Source organism: Aethina tumida, chromosome 1, assembly GCF_024364675.1.
Source record: "Aethina tumida isolate Nest 87 chromosome 1, icAetTumi1.1, whole genome shotgun sequence".
In the NCBI taxonomy this organism is placed as follows: domain Eukaryota; kingdom Metazoa; phylum Arthropoda; class Insecta; order Coleoptera; family Nitidulidae; genus Aethina; species Aethina tumida.
Window position 1 is genome coordinate 55,757,004 of NC_065435.1, and position 17,864 is coordinate 55,774,867.

General features: G+C 34.2%; 2 protein-coding genes across 3 annotated transcripts in view; one reads left to right on the top strand and one right to left on the bottom strand.

Moving 5' to 3' along the window:
* The window catches only part of LOC109602459 (transient receptor potential cation channel trpm), a 106,762-nt gene extending 89,098 nt beyond the window's left edge, over positions 1–17,664 (top strand). The window contains exons 7-29 of one of the 2 annotated variants that reach the window (XM_049961415.1): positions 4,556–4,769; positions 4,840–4,999; positions 6,224–6,360; positions 6,419–6,575; positions 6,687–6,819; positions 6,880–7,223; positions 7,332–7,617; positions 7,673–7,862; positions 7,917–8,128; positions 8,178–8,333; positions 9,778–9,834; positions 10,208–10,414; positions 10,480–10,650; positions 10,706–10,883; positions 11,152–11,533; positions 11,590–11,878; positions 11,935–12,111; positions 12,174–12,384; positions 12,801–12,992; positions 14,287–14,613; positions 15,276–15,353; positions 15,609–15,890; positions 15,945–17,664. In XM_049961415.1, coding sequence (XP_049817372.1) covers positions 4,556–4,769; positions 4,840–4,999; positions 6,224–6,360; positions 6,419–6,575; positions 6,687–6,819; positions 6,880–7,223; positions 7,332–7,617; positions 7,673–7,862; positions 7,917–8,128; positions 8,178–8,333; positions 9,778–9,834; positions 10,208–10,414; positions 10,480–10,650; positions 10,706–10,883; positions 11,152–11,533; positions 11,590–11,878; positions 11,935–12,111; positions 12,174–12,384; positions 12,801–12,992; positions 14,287–14,613; positions 15,276–15,353; positions 15,609–15,890; positions 15,945–16,156 — 4,752 coding nt within the window. In that variant the 3' untranslated portion in view covers positions 16,157–17,664. The remainder of the gene's footprint in view (positions 1–4,555; positions 4,770–4,839; positions 5,000–6,223; positions 6,361–6,418; positions 6,576–6,686; positions 6,820–6,879; positions 7,224–7,331; positions 7,618–7,672; positions 7,863–7,916; positions 8,129–8,177; positions 8,334–9,777; positions 9,835–10,207; positions 10,415–10,479; positions 10,651–10,705; positions 10,884–11,151; positions 11,534–11,589; positions 11,879–11,934; positions 12,112–12,173; positions 12,385–12,800; positions 12,993–14,286; positions 14,614–15,275; positions 15,354–15,608; positions 15,891–15,944) is intronic. The other variant, XM_049961416.1, reaches the window with a different exon arrangement.
* LOC126264277 (uncharacterized) lies at positions 4,813–5,987 on the bottom strand. The gene is made up of 3 exons (XM_049961419.1): positions 5,546–5,987; positions 5,317–5,493; positions 4,813–5,251 (listed from the first exon to the last, which is right to left on the bottom strand). The coding sequence occupies exons 1-3, from the start codon at positions 5,853–5,855 to the stop codon at positions 5,028–5,030; spliced, it is 711 nt and encodes a 236-aa protein (XP_049817376.1). The 5' UTR covers positions 5,856–5,987; the 3' UTR covers positions 4,813–5,027.
* Positions 17,665–17,864: the final 200 nt, after the last annotated feature.

Consider the following 17,864-nt stretch of genomic DNA (forward strand, 5'->3'; position numbering starts at 1 on the left):
GCAAAGAGAATGTCGAAGGGAAAGAATGGTCGGGCACACCTTTTGTATCATTAATCTGGCAAAAAAAAAATTCGAGAAACTCAGTCTCCCCCGTTTTCATATAAACTATAGACCACTAAAGGGAACCACGGAGAGTTGCGGGGAGTTGGATTCAGTATTGAAGAAAGGAAAGAAATCAATCACGTGTTTAGCAATGCCCCCATTTATTTCGATTTATTGTATAAGGCGAAGGAATAAAACCGACTTTAGAAACTTTCAGAAAATGTAAATGTGAGGTTTGTTTATTTATAGTTAGTCTCAGGTGTTTGGTTTTATTATAATTACAATTGATTTTGAACAACGGAAAACTGTTCAGCCAGATTTCTATTCAAAATTGGCGTAATAATTTTCCTTAAACATTAAATTTCAAATGCAGTGTGTTTACATTTAAAATAAAAATCATTACACCGCTCAATTCCAGCTTCCGCTGCAAAGTTTTATTACTAATAACTTAGTTATTAGCAGTTTGACATTTTATAGATAAAACTTAATCAAACAAAAAACGAAAGAAAATTTCAATTTTATGTTCGAGCTAATCAAATAACCAAGAACCTGCCTTATATTTATGCATTTAATAAATGGCATGTGTACATAACTTCAATCTTAAATTATTCATTTCACTTTTAAAACAAATCAATTGTGCGCTATTTTTTTTATTTAAAAGTCTGATTGCCTATTTAAAATTCATAAGTACGTGTACGTTATGCAAAATTAATTCGGTGAAAAGTCGTCAATAAAGGTACAATCTACGTTTGAATATTAATTGCGTCTATATTCCAACGTCTCTAATTGTAAAAGACATTAATATTCAACAGTCCCTTATCGTATTAGTATTAATTATGCATATAAAAAATCGGAACGTTGATATTAATAAAAATGACTAAATTATTTATGGATTTTTTAACTACAATTTTAACTAGACCATAATAAATGTGTGAAGAATTATTTTATTTATTTAAAACGTTTCCGGTAATTTATTTATAGCTCTGTGTATAAAATGTTATGTAAATCAGGTTGTTTATTAAAATATGCGGTGTCCTATTAATAATTTTATTAACAAAGACTGAACCCGAAACGTAAGTCAAGTGCCACTTTTACGTTTTGATTATTCCAATAAAAATTCGGTAGTTTTCAAATATCTCTGGTTCTCTATAAGCCACTTGTGATGTTCTATTTTTAATGGAAAGGGATTTTACAACTGAATACAGCTACGTAATCGTACAAATGATTTTATATTAATTATGGCCTTTGATAAGTTCAAATCTCTTAATCGCATTAGTTATTCTCACATAAAGCATATAATTATCTAACAGGATATTATGATGAATTATTCAATGAAATTAAATTGAAAATTAGACATTTATGACTTCAAGAAGATTATATTTTTAATATAAAACTTTTGATTTTGCCTAACCATTCTAATGCTTTTGATCAAGTTACTTCTTATTACAATATAAATTTATTAGACTGGGTATTTGAATATAACTAAGAATTTGTTTACTTACTTTGAGCCTTTTCAAGAGCAATACATGCACAGTGTATACATGTTATACATCATCCCCTGACTCGGAACTACATTTTTAATATACTTAATACTCTCCAATGTTCCTTGGATTAATTTAATTTTTCCTCAGTTAAATCAATGATAAACTTGTTGATCAACATTTCTTAAAGATACAGTGATTTTCTCAAATGTGTGTGTTTCATTTATTAGACCAATTTTTTTAAGGTTTGTCTGTAACATCGTCAACTGGATCTTCTGATTTCATAATTTCATGCCACTATGATATCACTGTTCATAATATTTTTCCAAACGTGTTGTATGCTTATATGTTATTAAATGCCCAAATAATAAGACTTCTTAATTTGACAAACAATTAATATTAACATGGCAAATTTGAAAATCGCATATAATACTTTATTTTTACAATCCCGTCGCTTAGAGTCCCGTAAACTTTCGAGAAAATTGGACCGCATTGATGTTGGTATTCCCATCAGCCATTCATAGAAGTTCGACAATAAATATTCAAATGGAAGTTATGACTGAGAACCCTCCAGAGCAGTCATCCCAAACTAGCAGTTATTACAGTGCCGCTAATTAAGAGCTAATTGATTAGTTTGAAGTGTTACTACAATGGTGGGCAGCGTTTACCCCACAGGCCGGCTTAATATCATCCCCGGCAGTAATTTATCGTGGGATAGCGGTATTGGCGTTGCCGGGCAATGAGCCAAACGAACGAAAACGAATCGAAGCAACAGGAGGCCCCCGACGCTCGTTAAATAGGACCCTTTTTCTAGTAGCGTCAACGCTCAACCCGCCCCCACGTTCCCGGGCAAAGTCAATCTCATTGACGCAGGAATGGACCGAGATAATGCCGGCGGAGATTTGTTGCAGAGATGCGTTTATATATTGGATCATTTCGGGCTCTATTGGCGACAGTTTTTACGATAATGGGAACGCGGCAGAGGAGAATAGAGATGACGCCGGAGACGGCGCATAATTTCCGAATACTTTATTTATCCTTTGTTTTTGGGATCAGGAAAGTTAATCATGTTCAATTTCGTTAAATGGAAGTGTTTTAATTGCGACAATAATTTTGTTTAACAATAATATACCGTATCAAATGGCTAATTGAAAGTTAATTATGCAAAACATATTTAATTATATGGTTATCGTAATTATTTCAGCATTATATTTATGTATTATATTATTAAATGCTATTGCATTTTTCACATAAAAATATTAATTGAAAATGTTTATGTTATTAATTTCAATTAATTTCTAAGGAATTTTTATATTTAATAATTGTGTAAATTCGAACTTTGACATTTTATTTAAATTTAAAAATTGATCTTGCATTTTACATGCTTGTATGTATTTTAAGTTAAGGAAAATATTGAATATTACTCCTTTACAACCTTTATTATTTCATGAATTTCTTTTAAAAATGAATATTCGTATGAAAATATAATAATATATAAATATAAAGAGGATGTATTTCAATAGAAAATTTCAAAGGAATAGTAATAATACGGTATTTTCAATCCTATACACAATCCATTGTATATTCACGCAATTAGTGTAAGTAAGTCACTGCATGACATTCGTGATATATATACTAAGCCAATAGAAAGCCCATGAAACAAACATGGGACCATCTGATAATCTTTAGAATATTTGATTTTAGAAAAATCGAGTGATAATGTTATTAAAGAAAATTGGTAATAGTATATAGTACTCACAATTAATGCACAGGAAAAATATCCACATCTAAGTAGAAAATTTATATAATTCATATTGATTTATCCAGACAACCCTCAATTTATACTGTAATAATGTGACACTTCATGAAGTATTCAGTAGTGCCTCAAGTAAGAAGATTCTAGGAAATTATAGGTACTCCATATTCAAATTATATTGGTTATTTAATGGACAACATGCAATGGAACTTATGTAAAGATTGAGGCTAGCCACTCCTGCTAGCGAAACGTCAGGAAATAATTCCAATAAACCCGATCAACTATATATATGAATGGAACTTATGTTAAAAATTTAAGACTAAATGTTCTAGTGAAAAATAATTTTCAAAAACTGTAATAATATGGGGGTACTCTAAAACTTCGTTTTCACCCATATTTCCCAATTATAAACATAAATCTCTTGCGGCATCTAGATGTTTTTTGTCTGATTAATAATATAAAAGACAAATCCTTTCAATATTTACTTTGTGTCTGCTTTCACCATGTTCGTATTTGTGGACACAGAACACTAAATAAGACACGATCTGTATATTTCTATTTGATGAAAGCTTATAAATTATCTGATATACTTTGAAGACTTGTTGTGTTGCCATGTTTTCCTGAAAAGGGATACTTAAAAATAATCCGTTTAGTAGAATAATTTGAATCTTCACGTCATCCCCTTTAAAATTAAATTGATATCTGTCTGTCACTTATTAAAGCAAACTGAAGTCGATTGGGATACATCAAAGCAATATTAATCATTCAAAGTGAAATGTGCTTGAAATTCATCAGTTACTAAAGGATAACAGTTAGCTTTTGCTGCACCTGGTACTTCACTTAAACCATGTCATGAATCCAAGATTAATAATCATATTTGAACAGTCTGAAACTTATCTTAATGAAAATAAACTTCTGTAAACAAAAGCTACACTTTTATTTCTAAATTGTTGAAAGTACGGGGTCGAAATTGATCCTAAGCTTCTGAACGGTATAATGGAATTCGATAAGTAGTAATATCGAAACTGAAAGTTTTAAACAACGGACGCCCGAGGATAAAAAAGAAAGCCTTTTAACTTAACGCCACGCGGAGTAAATATTTATAATATAAAGGAACTTTTCCTACAAACAAGTGATTATAAAAATAACTTACATGTATATAAATACAAAAAGAATTTTTGCCGTAGCAATTTTTTTATTTAAAATTAATACATATAATTTCACAAATGCACAACATTTAACATTATTACTGTTCACCATGTGGTTCATTTTCTAGTATATCAGGGTAGCCCACGATACCAAACCCGAACACTTAATGCAACTCATCACTCGCGAATGGTGTCTCGAACTGCCAAAACTGCTCATCTCTATTCAGGGCGGCAAAGCCAACTTCGAACTTCAGCCAAAGCTCAAGAAGGTGCTCCGAAAGGGTTTGCTCAAAGCTGCTCGTTCAACTGGTGCATGGATTTTTACGGGGGGAACGAATACAGGTACAATTACAATATACATATATAGTTAAAGGTTTTTTACATATATATATATTTTTTTATTATTTTGCAGGAGTGACGAAACATGTTGGAGATGCCCTTTTGCTAGAAAGATCTCAAAGAACTGGTCGGGTGAACACACTAGGAATTGCGCCATGGGGAATAGTGGAGAACAATCAAGATCTAATAGGTCATAACACTGAAGTACCATATCATTCTATATCATCACCGAGGTATGATATGCAACTATCAAACTATTATCTATCTTACTTCGTTTATCATAGTACAGTCCAATACATGAAAATCACTTATTAACCAATTTGGGTATTCATCATTATAATCTCTTAAAAATTCGGATTCTACACCAACCAAAACCAGGCTCATGATTCCATTAACTTGTTTGTACCACTTTAAAGCCAAAACCCGCAACTTTATGTTGCACTTCTTTTCGCCGTTGCTGCTTATTAGCTTAACACTCAATGGAACTGTAAAGAAACATTTTAGTAGTCAGTAAGTTTTGTCCAAATATTTGTGATATGCAAATACTTACTTAATACTTTAATATCTGATGTCTTCAGTTGTATTATGTCCCTTTGTTTTGGCGTTAGTTTAGTGTGAATAATCGTGTACATCTTCAATTTTGCATTATCAGTAACTAATCCATCTAATTCTTTCGGATTGTTACAGTGTATTATTTCTGTTATCCGACAAACGGCTTTGCTTGTTCCTGAGAAAGAAAATCATTAGTTAATATGATTTGCATGTGCCGAATCACTTACCATAAATAAATGCACCCTCTGTGAAATCCTTGTCCCACATTTTCTGTAAATATTTCAACTTTAGCTTGTTGGCTATCCAGTTGAATAACCTCGGTACGAAGACCAAGTCCGGCGTCTTTGGGGTACATTCTTGACCTGGCGGTGTACGATTCGTGTGGATTTTTCTTTTAGGATGTTTCTTACCGTTTGAATTTATTCCAGAACATGTCGGAGCTGGCACAATTAAGTGTGCTGTTTTCAGTGGTTTAAAAAGTGGTGGTCGGTTCACTGTTTTAACCACGGTGGTTGATATTTTGAAGATATTATTCATTAGATTAGTCTCAGATGCTTTGTAGATACACAAATGTTGTGATGATTGTGAAATGGATTGGATGGGTTGCACTATAATTTGTATAACATGGTTGTGTAAAAATACTTGAAACGTTGACACTGACAAACTGAATGTCACACACTTTACATCGATATGTGTAACCAATGCGGTAGTTGATAGTTAATCTTTCAAAATAATATTTAAACAATGAATTTGTTTCTTTTTTTTCAATTTGTTAATATATTTTTTTATTACAACCTGGATCAGTTTTCTTAATAATCTAAAGACGAAAATTAAAAACAGTTTTTAACGTAGCTAGAGGTAATCAGAAAAATTTGTACATCTAGAGCATTTAACATTTTTTTCAGATCTAAAACGGCGGCCTTAAATAACAGACACGCATATTTCCTGCTGGTAGATAACGGAACTGTGGGAAAATATGGTGCTGAAATTATCCTCAGACGTAGACTAGAAAAGTATATATCAAAACAAAGGCTATATCCATGTAGGTACCACATCTGTTTCCAAATAATAAAATGATAATTAAATATTTTATTTTTTAGTTACTCAAAGTCCTATTCCGTTAGTATGCCTAGTAATAGAAGGCGGAACAAATACAATAAGGGCCGTACTGGAATACATCACAGACGAACCTCCAGTACCAGTGGTAGTTTGCGATGGTTCCGGACGAGCAGCCGACATAATCGCTTTCATGTGCAAGTATGTAAATTAATCGTATTAAACATCAGAAGTTGGTGAGTCCTCACCAACTTCTGTGATTGTGCATGTAATGATGATTCACACTCATTTAAAAGAATGTGTGCTTCGCAGATACGAGTACAGCGTCGTGAAGACCATGAAAGAGTACATAGTTGCCACCATCCAACGAGCCTTTGAAGTACCTATAGAGCTGGCGGAAGGTTTATTTTGTGAACTTTTACAGTGTGTCGAAAATAGACATTTGGTAAAAGAAAACCATAAACACATTCCCAATATAATCGATAATTGGGTAATTTATTTGCAGATAACAATATATCGGATAGCCGACAAATACGACCAAAAACCTCAGGAATTGGATCAAACTGTGCTGACTGCCCTATTCAAATCCCAGCACCTGTCACCCACTGAACAACTCAGTTTGGCCCTCACCTGGAACCGAGCAGACATTGCACGATCGGAGATTTTCGTGTACGGTCAGGAATGGCCAGCTGGAGCCCTCGAAGAAGCCATGATGAAGGCTCTGGAGCACGATCGGTGCGATTTCGTCAAACTACTTCTAGAAAATGGTGTTAGCATGAGGAAGTTTTTAACAATTCCAAGGCTGGAGAATTTGTATAACTCCAAACAAGGGCCTAGTAATACTCTGAGGTAGGAGGAGAATTCACATAAATCATTTTAGTATTTTATTATACATTTGTACGCTCATCTCATCTATGCTGGGTTCTTTCAAAACATCACACACACACAATTTTCTAGGTATATATTGAGGGATGTTCGGCCTCATATTCCGGCAGGTTACGTCTACACACTCCACGACATCGGATTAGTCATAAATAAATTGATGGGTGGAGCTTACAGGGCCTTTTACACTCGAAGGAAATTCAGGCCTATTTACGCAAAAGTAATGAACAAAGGACAAAGTATGCAGGGAAATTCCACGGCCTATGCCAAACAGTTTGGCAACGCCATGAGCCTATTGGCTCAAGCATTGCCTAGCAGCGCTAACCCTTGTCTTTTTGACTATCCATTCAACGAATTATTGGTAAACGGCAATAACATTAATATTTTTCCTATAAAACAATTTTTATCACTTGTAGATCTGGGCTGTATTGATGAAGAGGCACAAAATGGCCTTGCTAATGTGGCAGCATGGTGAAGAAGCCCTGGCTAAAGCCCTTGTGGCTTGTAAGCTATACAAAGCAATGGCACACGAGGCAGCTGAAGATGACATGGAAACTGAAGTCTATGAAGAACTTAGAAGTTACGGCAAGGAATTTGAAAACATCGGTACGAAAAAATCAAATTTCTTCTTTACATTGTACTAAATCGTATTATTTGTAGCATTGGAAGTACTGGACTATTGTTATAGACAAGACGACGACAGGACGCAACACCTATTGACGTGTGAATTACAAAACTGGTCAGGACAAACTTGTCTTAGTCTTGCTGTAGCAGCTAATCACAGAGCATTACTAGCGCATCCCTGCTCACAGATTATTTTGGCCGACTTATGGATGGGGGGCTTACGAACTCGTAAAAATACCAACATAAAAGTAAGTTTAAATTTTAAATACGTAACATGTTGTTACGGTCGCCTTTTAGGTTATTTTAGGATTAATTTTTCCACCGTACATTCTGAAACTCGAGTTCAAGTCGAAGGAAGAACTGCAACTTATGCCCCAAACAACGGAGGAGCATTTAGAAAATGAGAATGATGATGATGATAAATCTGATTCCGAAAAAAATCCTGATGGAGAGGTAAGTTTCACCTAATGCTATTTTTAAAATGATCAGTCACTTCCATACATATTTTATTTTGCTATGAAATCATGTTAAAATTGGAATTTGAAAAAGTCCAATAATAAAAATATGTTTGGATTTGATAATTGAACATCCAACAATCATCAAGTGGAATAACTTGCTTGTTTTTCTAGCATAAAAAAGCGGTACGAAAACATTATATTGAATTCATGCCGAAAGTAAGCCAAACATTTGCTTTAGGTGCACAAGTTGTTTACAGCACAATGATGCACAATATATAAAATGGTCACAACTCTTTATTAAAGCATGATTCGAAAAAATATACTTCAGTCATGTTAGAACTGAATTTGACTTCCCCTTGGAACTGAGTTCATAAATAATTAACACACTCAAATACACTAATTTCACTCTTTTATTAAAAATTAAATAACCTTTAATTAATTGCACATAATGCTGTATCTTAACTTTGAAATGGGAATGAAGGTTTTTGTGATGAATCCTATCCTAAACTGTAAAAGGGAACACTGCACATATCAGTAGCATTAAATTGATTTGTTTGATTCATTACTTTATTAATTGTAAACTTTATATCCTATATTGAATTATTTGAATTTAATGTTACTGATTTTGTTATGCCCATGATAAATTTGTTAATATGTATCTAATTTATCATGTAAATAAACTCGCACTATTTGCTTGGATTTAGAATTGATTAGTTATTAGGCTTATTAAAAGCTTTTAGGTACCCTCTTCATGCAAAATAGAATTGACTAACATGTAATGAACTTGAATTATTAGAATTTTACATATTGTTAAAACAATGTGTATGTAAGTAAATAGATTTCATGCTTAATCAAAAATACACATTAAATACAATCTCAAAAAGAAAACAAGATCGTCATTGATTCAAATAATTATAAATAGACTGCCATTGAATTAACATTAATCAACTTAAAATGAAATTGTTAAATGAATATTTAAGTTAGGAATAATTTTGATATTGATAACATCGATAATTATGTTTTTGAAGCTGCACTATACCGGTAGGAAAGCCTTTTATCCTACTTGATTTTGAAAGACATAGCATACATGACAGAGACGGTAAGAGATTGTCACTACGAAGCAAATTTGCTTTTACTGTCTCTGTCGTGCATGATCTTTCTCAAAGGATCAAACGATTTTCGATTGGTGTATATTTTGTTTAGAACTAATTGAAAAAATAAAAACATTTACAATAAGAAAAAAATGTTCAATATAAGCCTTATTAAATATTATTTATTATACACTCAATAAGCAGTGATTTTTCAGTAATATATGTAAATATGATGCGATACAGTTTGCATATTATGTTTCAAACTGATGATCGCCGCTTTGTGTACGTCTCAAATTCTAAAACCAGATAATTTAACTTGACCGTTTTTGTCTCATTGTCCCGTTTTAGAAGCGCACTAGAAGTCTGAGTATGAGAGGCAGAACAACGGCGTCGCAAGGCGTAAAGGTAGCGAAAAATGCTTCAAGAAATTACCGTTCTGTGTACCTGAATGTTTACTGTACATACCTACTGTGTTTTTCTACCACAACACTAACCAAGTGAAAACAGCTTTAAAACACTCTTGGCTGCATCAAATAAACTTCAGATCAAAAGTTCTAAGTTGCTGAGTAATGAATATTATATAGATACACTTAGAACTTTTGGTTGTATCCATCAGTACCGACCTAGATGTCGCTTGATTGTCTCCTAATTTCAATGCTTGTAACCCTCTCCCCTTTCGAACGACCTCTCTACAATCATTACGCTATGTTGTGGCCGCCTCACGAGCCTAAATAGGCTATTTTAAATCAAATTCCTTAAATTGAATGTTACGTCGTAGGCACTACTCACCGAGAACTTCATCCCACGAGACACCATCGTCCACGAGAACGGTAAGGTCATGCCGGACATGGACGAGCACAAGTACCATCATATCTATTATGCAGATACTTACCTGGACTTGGTGCCCAAGAACAAGGAGCTCAAGGTCCGGAAAAAATTCAATGAGTTTTACACAGCGCCAATCACCAAATTCTGGTCAAACTCCGTAAGCATCAATTAATGTTGCATTTTCAATTTTTCTTATTTATGTTTTAATTTTATTTTAATTAGGTTGCTTACATATCATTCCTGGTAATCTTCAGCTACACTGTGTTAGTAAAAATGGGCCCAATGCCGATATGGCAAGAGTGGTTTTGCATAGCTTTCATTTGCTCGTTAGGTTGTGAGAAACTCAGAGAATTATTCTCATCAGAACCGGTAGGAGCCACACAGAAACTGGCGGTAAGAATCGACCAATCACACATTAGTTTTGATTTAAACATAATCTTTATCTTAGGTTTGGTCATGGAACATGTGGAACCCTTGTGATATGGCCGCAGTGATGTTGTTCTTAACCGGTGTCTGTCTGAGATTTCAGGCCGATACATTTGAAGCAGGAAGGGTTATTTACTGTGTGAATTGTATTTATTGGTACCTTCGTATTCTGAATATATTAAGTGTAAATAAATATTTGGGTAAGAATATCGATTTACGTATGATAAATAAAAATAAAGGAATATGGTTTGAAAGGGAATCTACTGAGTGAAAGGGATATCCTTCGTATGAAAAATCGGTGTTCGATGTTGTTTCTGTGTGTAGATAGTTTCCCATAAATATAATAAACTTGATTGCACTAGTCTTCCAAACTAAAAACATTTTATGTTAGTTATTTTTGCACATTAGTGTCATTTAATTTAATTTTTTATATATTTTTTGGGAAATATTTATGAAGGTTATTTTTAGGACCACTGGTAACCATGATGGGTAAAATGGTTAAAAACATGATATATTTCGTAGTCCTCTTGCTGATAGTCCTCATGAGTTTTGGAGTAGCCAGACAAGCAATCCTCTTTCCAGACACTGAACCGAATTGGGGCATTGCCAGAGACGTGTTTTTGGAACCGTATTTCATGTTGTATGGTGAAGTGTACGCGGATAAGATCGATCCTCCTTGTGGCGAAGAAGGAGAACCTGAATGTCAGACCGGAAGATGGGTTGCACCGACGATAATGTCCATTTACTTATTAGTTGCGAACATTCTTCTAATTAATTTGTTAATTGCTGTGTTCAACAACATTTTTAATGAAGTTAATGCTGTAGCCCATCAAGTATGGATGTTCCAAAGGTAAAATGCTAGAGAAATTATAAACGTAAATTACTATCCTCGACATTGGATTTCAGATTTACCGTGGTTATGGAATACGAACAGAAGCCCATATTGCCTCCTCCTTTTATTGTGTTTTCACATATCTATTTGTTGTTTAAATTTATAAGAAGAAAAATGGACGGTAAGGAGGAGATGTTCGATAATGGTCTCAAGCTATTCTTGGACAGAGACGAAATGGAACGTCTGTATGATTTTGAAGAAGACTGTGTCGAGGGTTATTTCGCTGAGCAAGAAAGTAAACTACAGCAAAGTACGGAAGAACGAATAAAGGTTACAACTGAAAGAATTGAACATCTTACACAGGTAGGAACTCCAGATCATTTCATTGATCCTATGGATATGCGTCTTATATTTTTTAGAAAGTTGAAGATATACACAGCAAGGAAAACATGCAGACGACATTACTTCAAAATTTGGAAGTTCGTTGTCGTAAATTCACTGACCAAATGCAAGATATCACTACGGAATTGGAATGTCTCAGGTCTATTGTTTCCAACTACAATCTGCCGTCCACCGAAAAACCTATGGGACCTGAGGTAACAGACATATTATTAGTACAACTGTGAAAATTAAAAATTTCATTTCTTGAAAACATTAGGAGCCCAGAGAGAGGATCTCAAGCGAAAAATCTGAGCAAGGTTCTGATGATTTAACTCTTCTTGCTGCGCCGACATCCATGAGGAAGAGGACTATCGTCAGATCCCTCACAGAGGTTCGGCCCGATGCTTATATCTTTGATAATGGACAGCACATTGAGTACCGCTACGATGAAGAGGAAGAAGATCTGGACGATGCAATTTCCGTCTCTGGTAAGTAAATGATCATTCTCTTCGAAATAAGTAGAAGTTAATCGCTTTTTATTAATAGAAGTAAAACCAAAAAGTGTTATTAAGCGAAGAAAACCGCCCAAGAAAGCGTACAGTGCAGGTAACCAGAGCACTATGCATTGTTTTGCACATGCGCACTACCACACTTCCAGTTTGGAGCACTCAAGATATAAATATATCACAATATAATCAGTTTAAGATGTGTTTGTCCAAACCCTAAAATACTTTGTTGAGTGTTTACAAGTGCTACTACTACTACTATTACTAAAATTTTGTTAATTTAATTTTCTCAGAGTGTGTATTGGAAAATGTATTAGTTAATTGTAGGAGTGAAAAACGAACCTTTTGGATTTCAAAATTTTAGAAGCGAAGATTATAATATGAATTATATATTTCAGGAAGTAGAAAGGAACTAAGCATTCCAAGGCAAAGGACACGCTCAACCGACTCCAAAGCTTCAATAGAAAGTCGCGAACCAGAAGAACTATCCGCGGACGATTTGGCAGCCTTGAGTCTGGACATCTTGAGGAACAGGGCTGCACAAAAACGAAGGGACTCAACAGGAACCGCCAGAAGAGGTTCCGAAAGTGGTATGACTGTTAACATTTTTTTGGCGAGATTGGAAGTAGTTTTCTCTAACAAACATTTGATTTTCATAAAATGTATTATCCAGCTTATGCCTTTCTTTACTTTATAATATTTTATTGATCATTATATGGAAAACAAATGTTTGGACATAAAATATATAATCATGCTGCTCCTCTTCGCCACGTAAGCATACTAATGACTGATAATTGCCTACCTATTGCTTATGAAATGCCAAGTCACTAATAATATTAACTACAAATGTAGTGGCAGTTTTCTCCTCCTATTTAACTATAGTTTTAATCATACAAACCTCTTAAATCATAAAATTAAACTGGAACTCATCAGCATGATTGTAATATGACGAAGATCAGTAGAACTGCAGTTACAGTACAGCCAGCGTTTTCTTCTATCACGACACCCATTGAACAAACAAGTACTCGATAATGGAGCTCTTGTATTTTTTATACCTTTTTCTTGAATTTAGCATGTGAATTAAGGACACCAACTTTCGCACCAAAAAGTCTCTCTTTCTGCCACTATTTTAGGAGATTAGGTACGTTGTGAGAGAATTTCTTCATGCATCATTGTCCATCATCATAAATCACTATCTATTGAACACTCATCATTCATGGTTTATTGTTTAAGACAAAATGAAAAGAGAAAAATTAGAATCATTTATTCTTTGATCAACAAGGAGTATGAATTATATTATTTTCCTACAACATTTCGTGTTATAAGTGGAAATAGCATCTACCTATCGAAACATTTCATTAAACTCATTTTTTATTATTTCTTCTGTATGTCTAGATTTTGTTTTCGTGTCTATCTCTATCGATTCTGTCGTTTTGCTTGTGAATGTAGCACCTTTTTTCATAATTCTATTTATCCCACGCTTTTAATAAGTTGCATGGTATGGTCTGTACCCTTGTATGGTATATGGTAAATGGTGTAACAACTAGAGGCGACGGTGACGGCACAACTTTAAGACTTGTTGGTTTATGCAAAACACATATATCCATATGTTTGTGGGTCATTCTTCAAAGTTAGTATTATAAAAATATATTTTTCTCCGTTAGAAATTAATTTTTATACGACAAGCTCATCTCATCCAAATATGAAGTGTGATTGGTAAAAAAACAGTAGTCTAATGACCCAGTTGATGAAATTTTCACGAGAACTCCAACAATATTATAGTCGTGCGGTGACCTGAGCGCCCAACCAACAGACCATACCGCTCTAACTCTGTGTGCGGGGTGACTAACGAAGCGCAATAACTCGGACCGCACGCGTGCGCAGGCGACGAGTCGTCCCAGCCGTTGTCTGCCAGCAAACCGTCCCTGTCCAAACGGCAATTCAGCCAGACGCAGAGCGAACCCGAATCGTCGGAACCGCCCCTTTCGACGGGCAGTCTGCAGAACTGCGCGCAGCTGGAGCGCAGCGTCACCTTCACCGAACCTAAGATCAAGGTGATACCGCCCCCCGGGAAGAGGAGTGCGTTGTTGATGCACATGCACACCGAGTACACGAGCATCACCGACGAGTTGGAGAGTGTGTGTGGTTTGCTGAGTCCGCCGCGGACACCTGGACTATTGAGTCCGCCGAGGCCAGATCAGTCGCCGCCAAGTAAGGACCGGTGTTACGGGTGGCTGACGGCGGGTTTGAAGGGGACGAAACATGATGTGCGGTATTGTCTTAGAGCCTAAGGGCTAGCGTCCAAAAATGTCACTTTATTTATAGTTAAACTTTACCTTGGAAAAAGAAATAGATATATGTACTAATTATTTGTATGATTTTTTTTATGAGAATGTTGAAATTTTACTAATGAAGTACGTCTTTCTTACATGAGCAATACATAATATATTTTACACAGTAAATTGGAAATCATTAGATATTAATAAACTTATACCAAACTATATTTGGTCACAATATACATAACCCCTTCAAACCTAGATCAGTTTATTGATGTTGTCTTGTACTTAGATGTACCCCACACCCCAAAACACTTACACACGCACACGAACACGCTTTTCAACAAGTTCTGGGGCAGAAACAGAAGGAGATGATGGAAGACGTGATAAATGAAGACTAGGAAAAATGAAGACTGACCAATTTATTATTTTTTCAATGATGATTTTTTTTGTTATAACACTAACTTCAAACGACATAATTATAACATAATTTGAAATAATATGGCTAATTATTACATAAATAACACTTATTTTGTTTATTTGCTTTTGATTTATATATTTATATTTTTATTTCCGCACTTTTTTGTTTTATTTTAGATCAACTAGGGCTAGGTTTTGGGAAAAAGCAAATTTTGCTAACAGCATGTTTTAGTGACCCATTCCTACAACTTCAAGGTTAGCACCCAACTTACACATTAACTTGCACTATAAAACGAACATCTCGACTTACGAGTGAATTCTGGATGTTCCTTTTACCGTACACAATTTGTCGATTAATAGAATCGTTGACATCCACAAGCAATCAGTTTGGTCAACTTTATATTTAAGTATTCGTTAATTTTTTCAAAGTTTGCCTGTATATATTTAGAGGTCCCCGCTTATCTACTTTACATTCATTTTGTTCATTATTATAAATATAATTTGTCTTAGGCCACCGTAAACGTAATGCATCAGAGATGTCGAACCCGGAGATCGCGATCAATTTCGAAAAGGAACACTTGCGTAGCGCGGAGGAGAGCGACTACATGGTAATGGAAAACTTAATTCAGCGTCGATACGACGAAGAAGAGGAAGAAACTCTTGAACCAAATCCAGCCCTGCTCAGTGTTGTCACCGAAACCAGGGAATTCAGGATCAATTCCTGGCCAAATAGGATGCTGCGAAGGTCGAGTGCCATCGAATCCGACGTGCCCGCCAAAACTCCCCATCTAGGTAAAAATATATATAATTTTTTACAGCAGGTGGTAAATAATGAGTTGTTTCTAGGAGAGTCAAGTGGAGAATCTGGAGAGCGACAAGATTCGTCGGAATCTCATACAAGCTTCGATATGACTGCTGTCATTGGTCAACCTCCGATGCCGCAGCGACCTTCCATCGTTATAGATTCCTCTCAACTACCTACGATGCAACGTGAGGTCGAACTGGCGAAGTCTGAATCAAAGGACAGCCTGCACATGCAATCGGAAACCATGTGCTGAGACGTTAAAAAGTCTCTTTTATTTATTCGTTGTCGTGTCATATTCGTTCTGGTTTGAAATTTAGCATGATTGGGATAGATCTGTCCATTAAAAAATTGTAGATTTATCAATGTTGTCTCAAGAATTAAAAGTGTTGTTGCCCAAAAATGCGCGTGTATATTCACATCAGAACAAGGCATTAGCTTAAAAATTTATATACCGATTAGAGATATTTGTAGTTGCTCTCTAAATTGGCAATAAACGGTATCATGTCATGTAATTTATTTAATAAGAATTTAGTAATTGTGAGTGATAGGCGTTTCTGAAAAAATAGAACTTTTACTGTCAACTACAGATATGTCGGTACGTAGTTATGAACTATTCAGAGTATTTTATTCTTATTCTTAGGATAAATAAATGCATATATATTTCAAATAATCTCTACCCAGTCTTTCCTAAAACAATTAGTGAACAGTACAAAATTTCTGACAAGGTTTTACTTACTTGTTGACTTTAGCCGTTTAGTTCAAAACCCACAAAAAAATAAACTATATAATTCACACATGTAAATAACTTGACCAAAACTGATCTAGTTGGTTAGATTATTAGTAAAAATAGTTCTTGAAAAAAGTTTGTCTGCTGAATAACTGAATTTTATACCTACTCTATAGGTAGACACTTGTATCACTCTTATCTTGTAACTATCATCTGTAAAATGCATTACTCAACTTTAGAGAATTTTCAAAAGATTAATGTAGATCCTCGAATTTTTGTAATATCATTGCTTATTTGTTTTTTATAACTTGATTATTTCAAATCTAGAATTAGTTTTATCAATATACAATTATTTATATTACACAATTTTGTATGCAATTTTAAAGTCAAATTATTTCTGCTGAGACTTTCTCTATTTTCTTCCAAATTTTTTAGCGTGTGAATTTTTTAAAACACGTTTATAAATTAGAAGTTGGCAATAACTATAATCTTTTTCTAATTATGTGTAATTTTGTTCTTGATAAATTTCAATTATTGTGATATTTTCAAAATGATATAGGACTCTCCAATCTTTTCTTTCACACACAAATCAATAATAATAAAAGGCCTAGTAACTGATATTGTATTTTGCACAAAATGGGGAATCCAGTATCCAAGCACACTTAATTAATTGTAAGTAATAAAATTTTGACAATATTGTAGAAGTACCCAATCAAAACGTTACGGTAGAAATACATTAAAATTCAAATTGCCTAGTCAGTAATGGGTTAAAATGTGACAGATTTTACTTTATTCGGCTGACGAATTATGTCTTCAAAAACAAATAGGTAGTCTAAAGAAAACAAAAACCGACTAAACCTTGTCGGCCTTAGGTACTTTTTCTTTAAACTATCTAATTGGGACAACCTCACACAATCAAATAAGTCTTTGCCTTATTTTTGTGTATATAATTGAATATTGTAAAAATATGTAGCTCATAGTAGTGCTCAAGTGTAGAGTAGCAATAAATTGTCGTAAAATAGGTCAAAAAATAAAATCATTGGTTGTAACGACCGAAAAAAATATATCAAGGCAATATTTCTTATGATTTATCAAGTCAGCATATCATAATGAAATATATTTTATATGGAATATCCTAAAATTGTATATTTAAAATACCGAAACTGTATTGTTTTAAAACATATTTTAACCCCTTGCGTTACCATATATTTTGAAAATTATAATTTTATGTAAT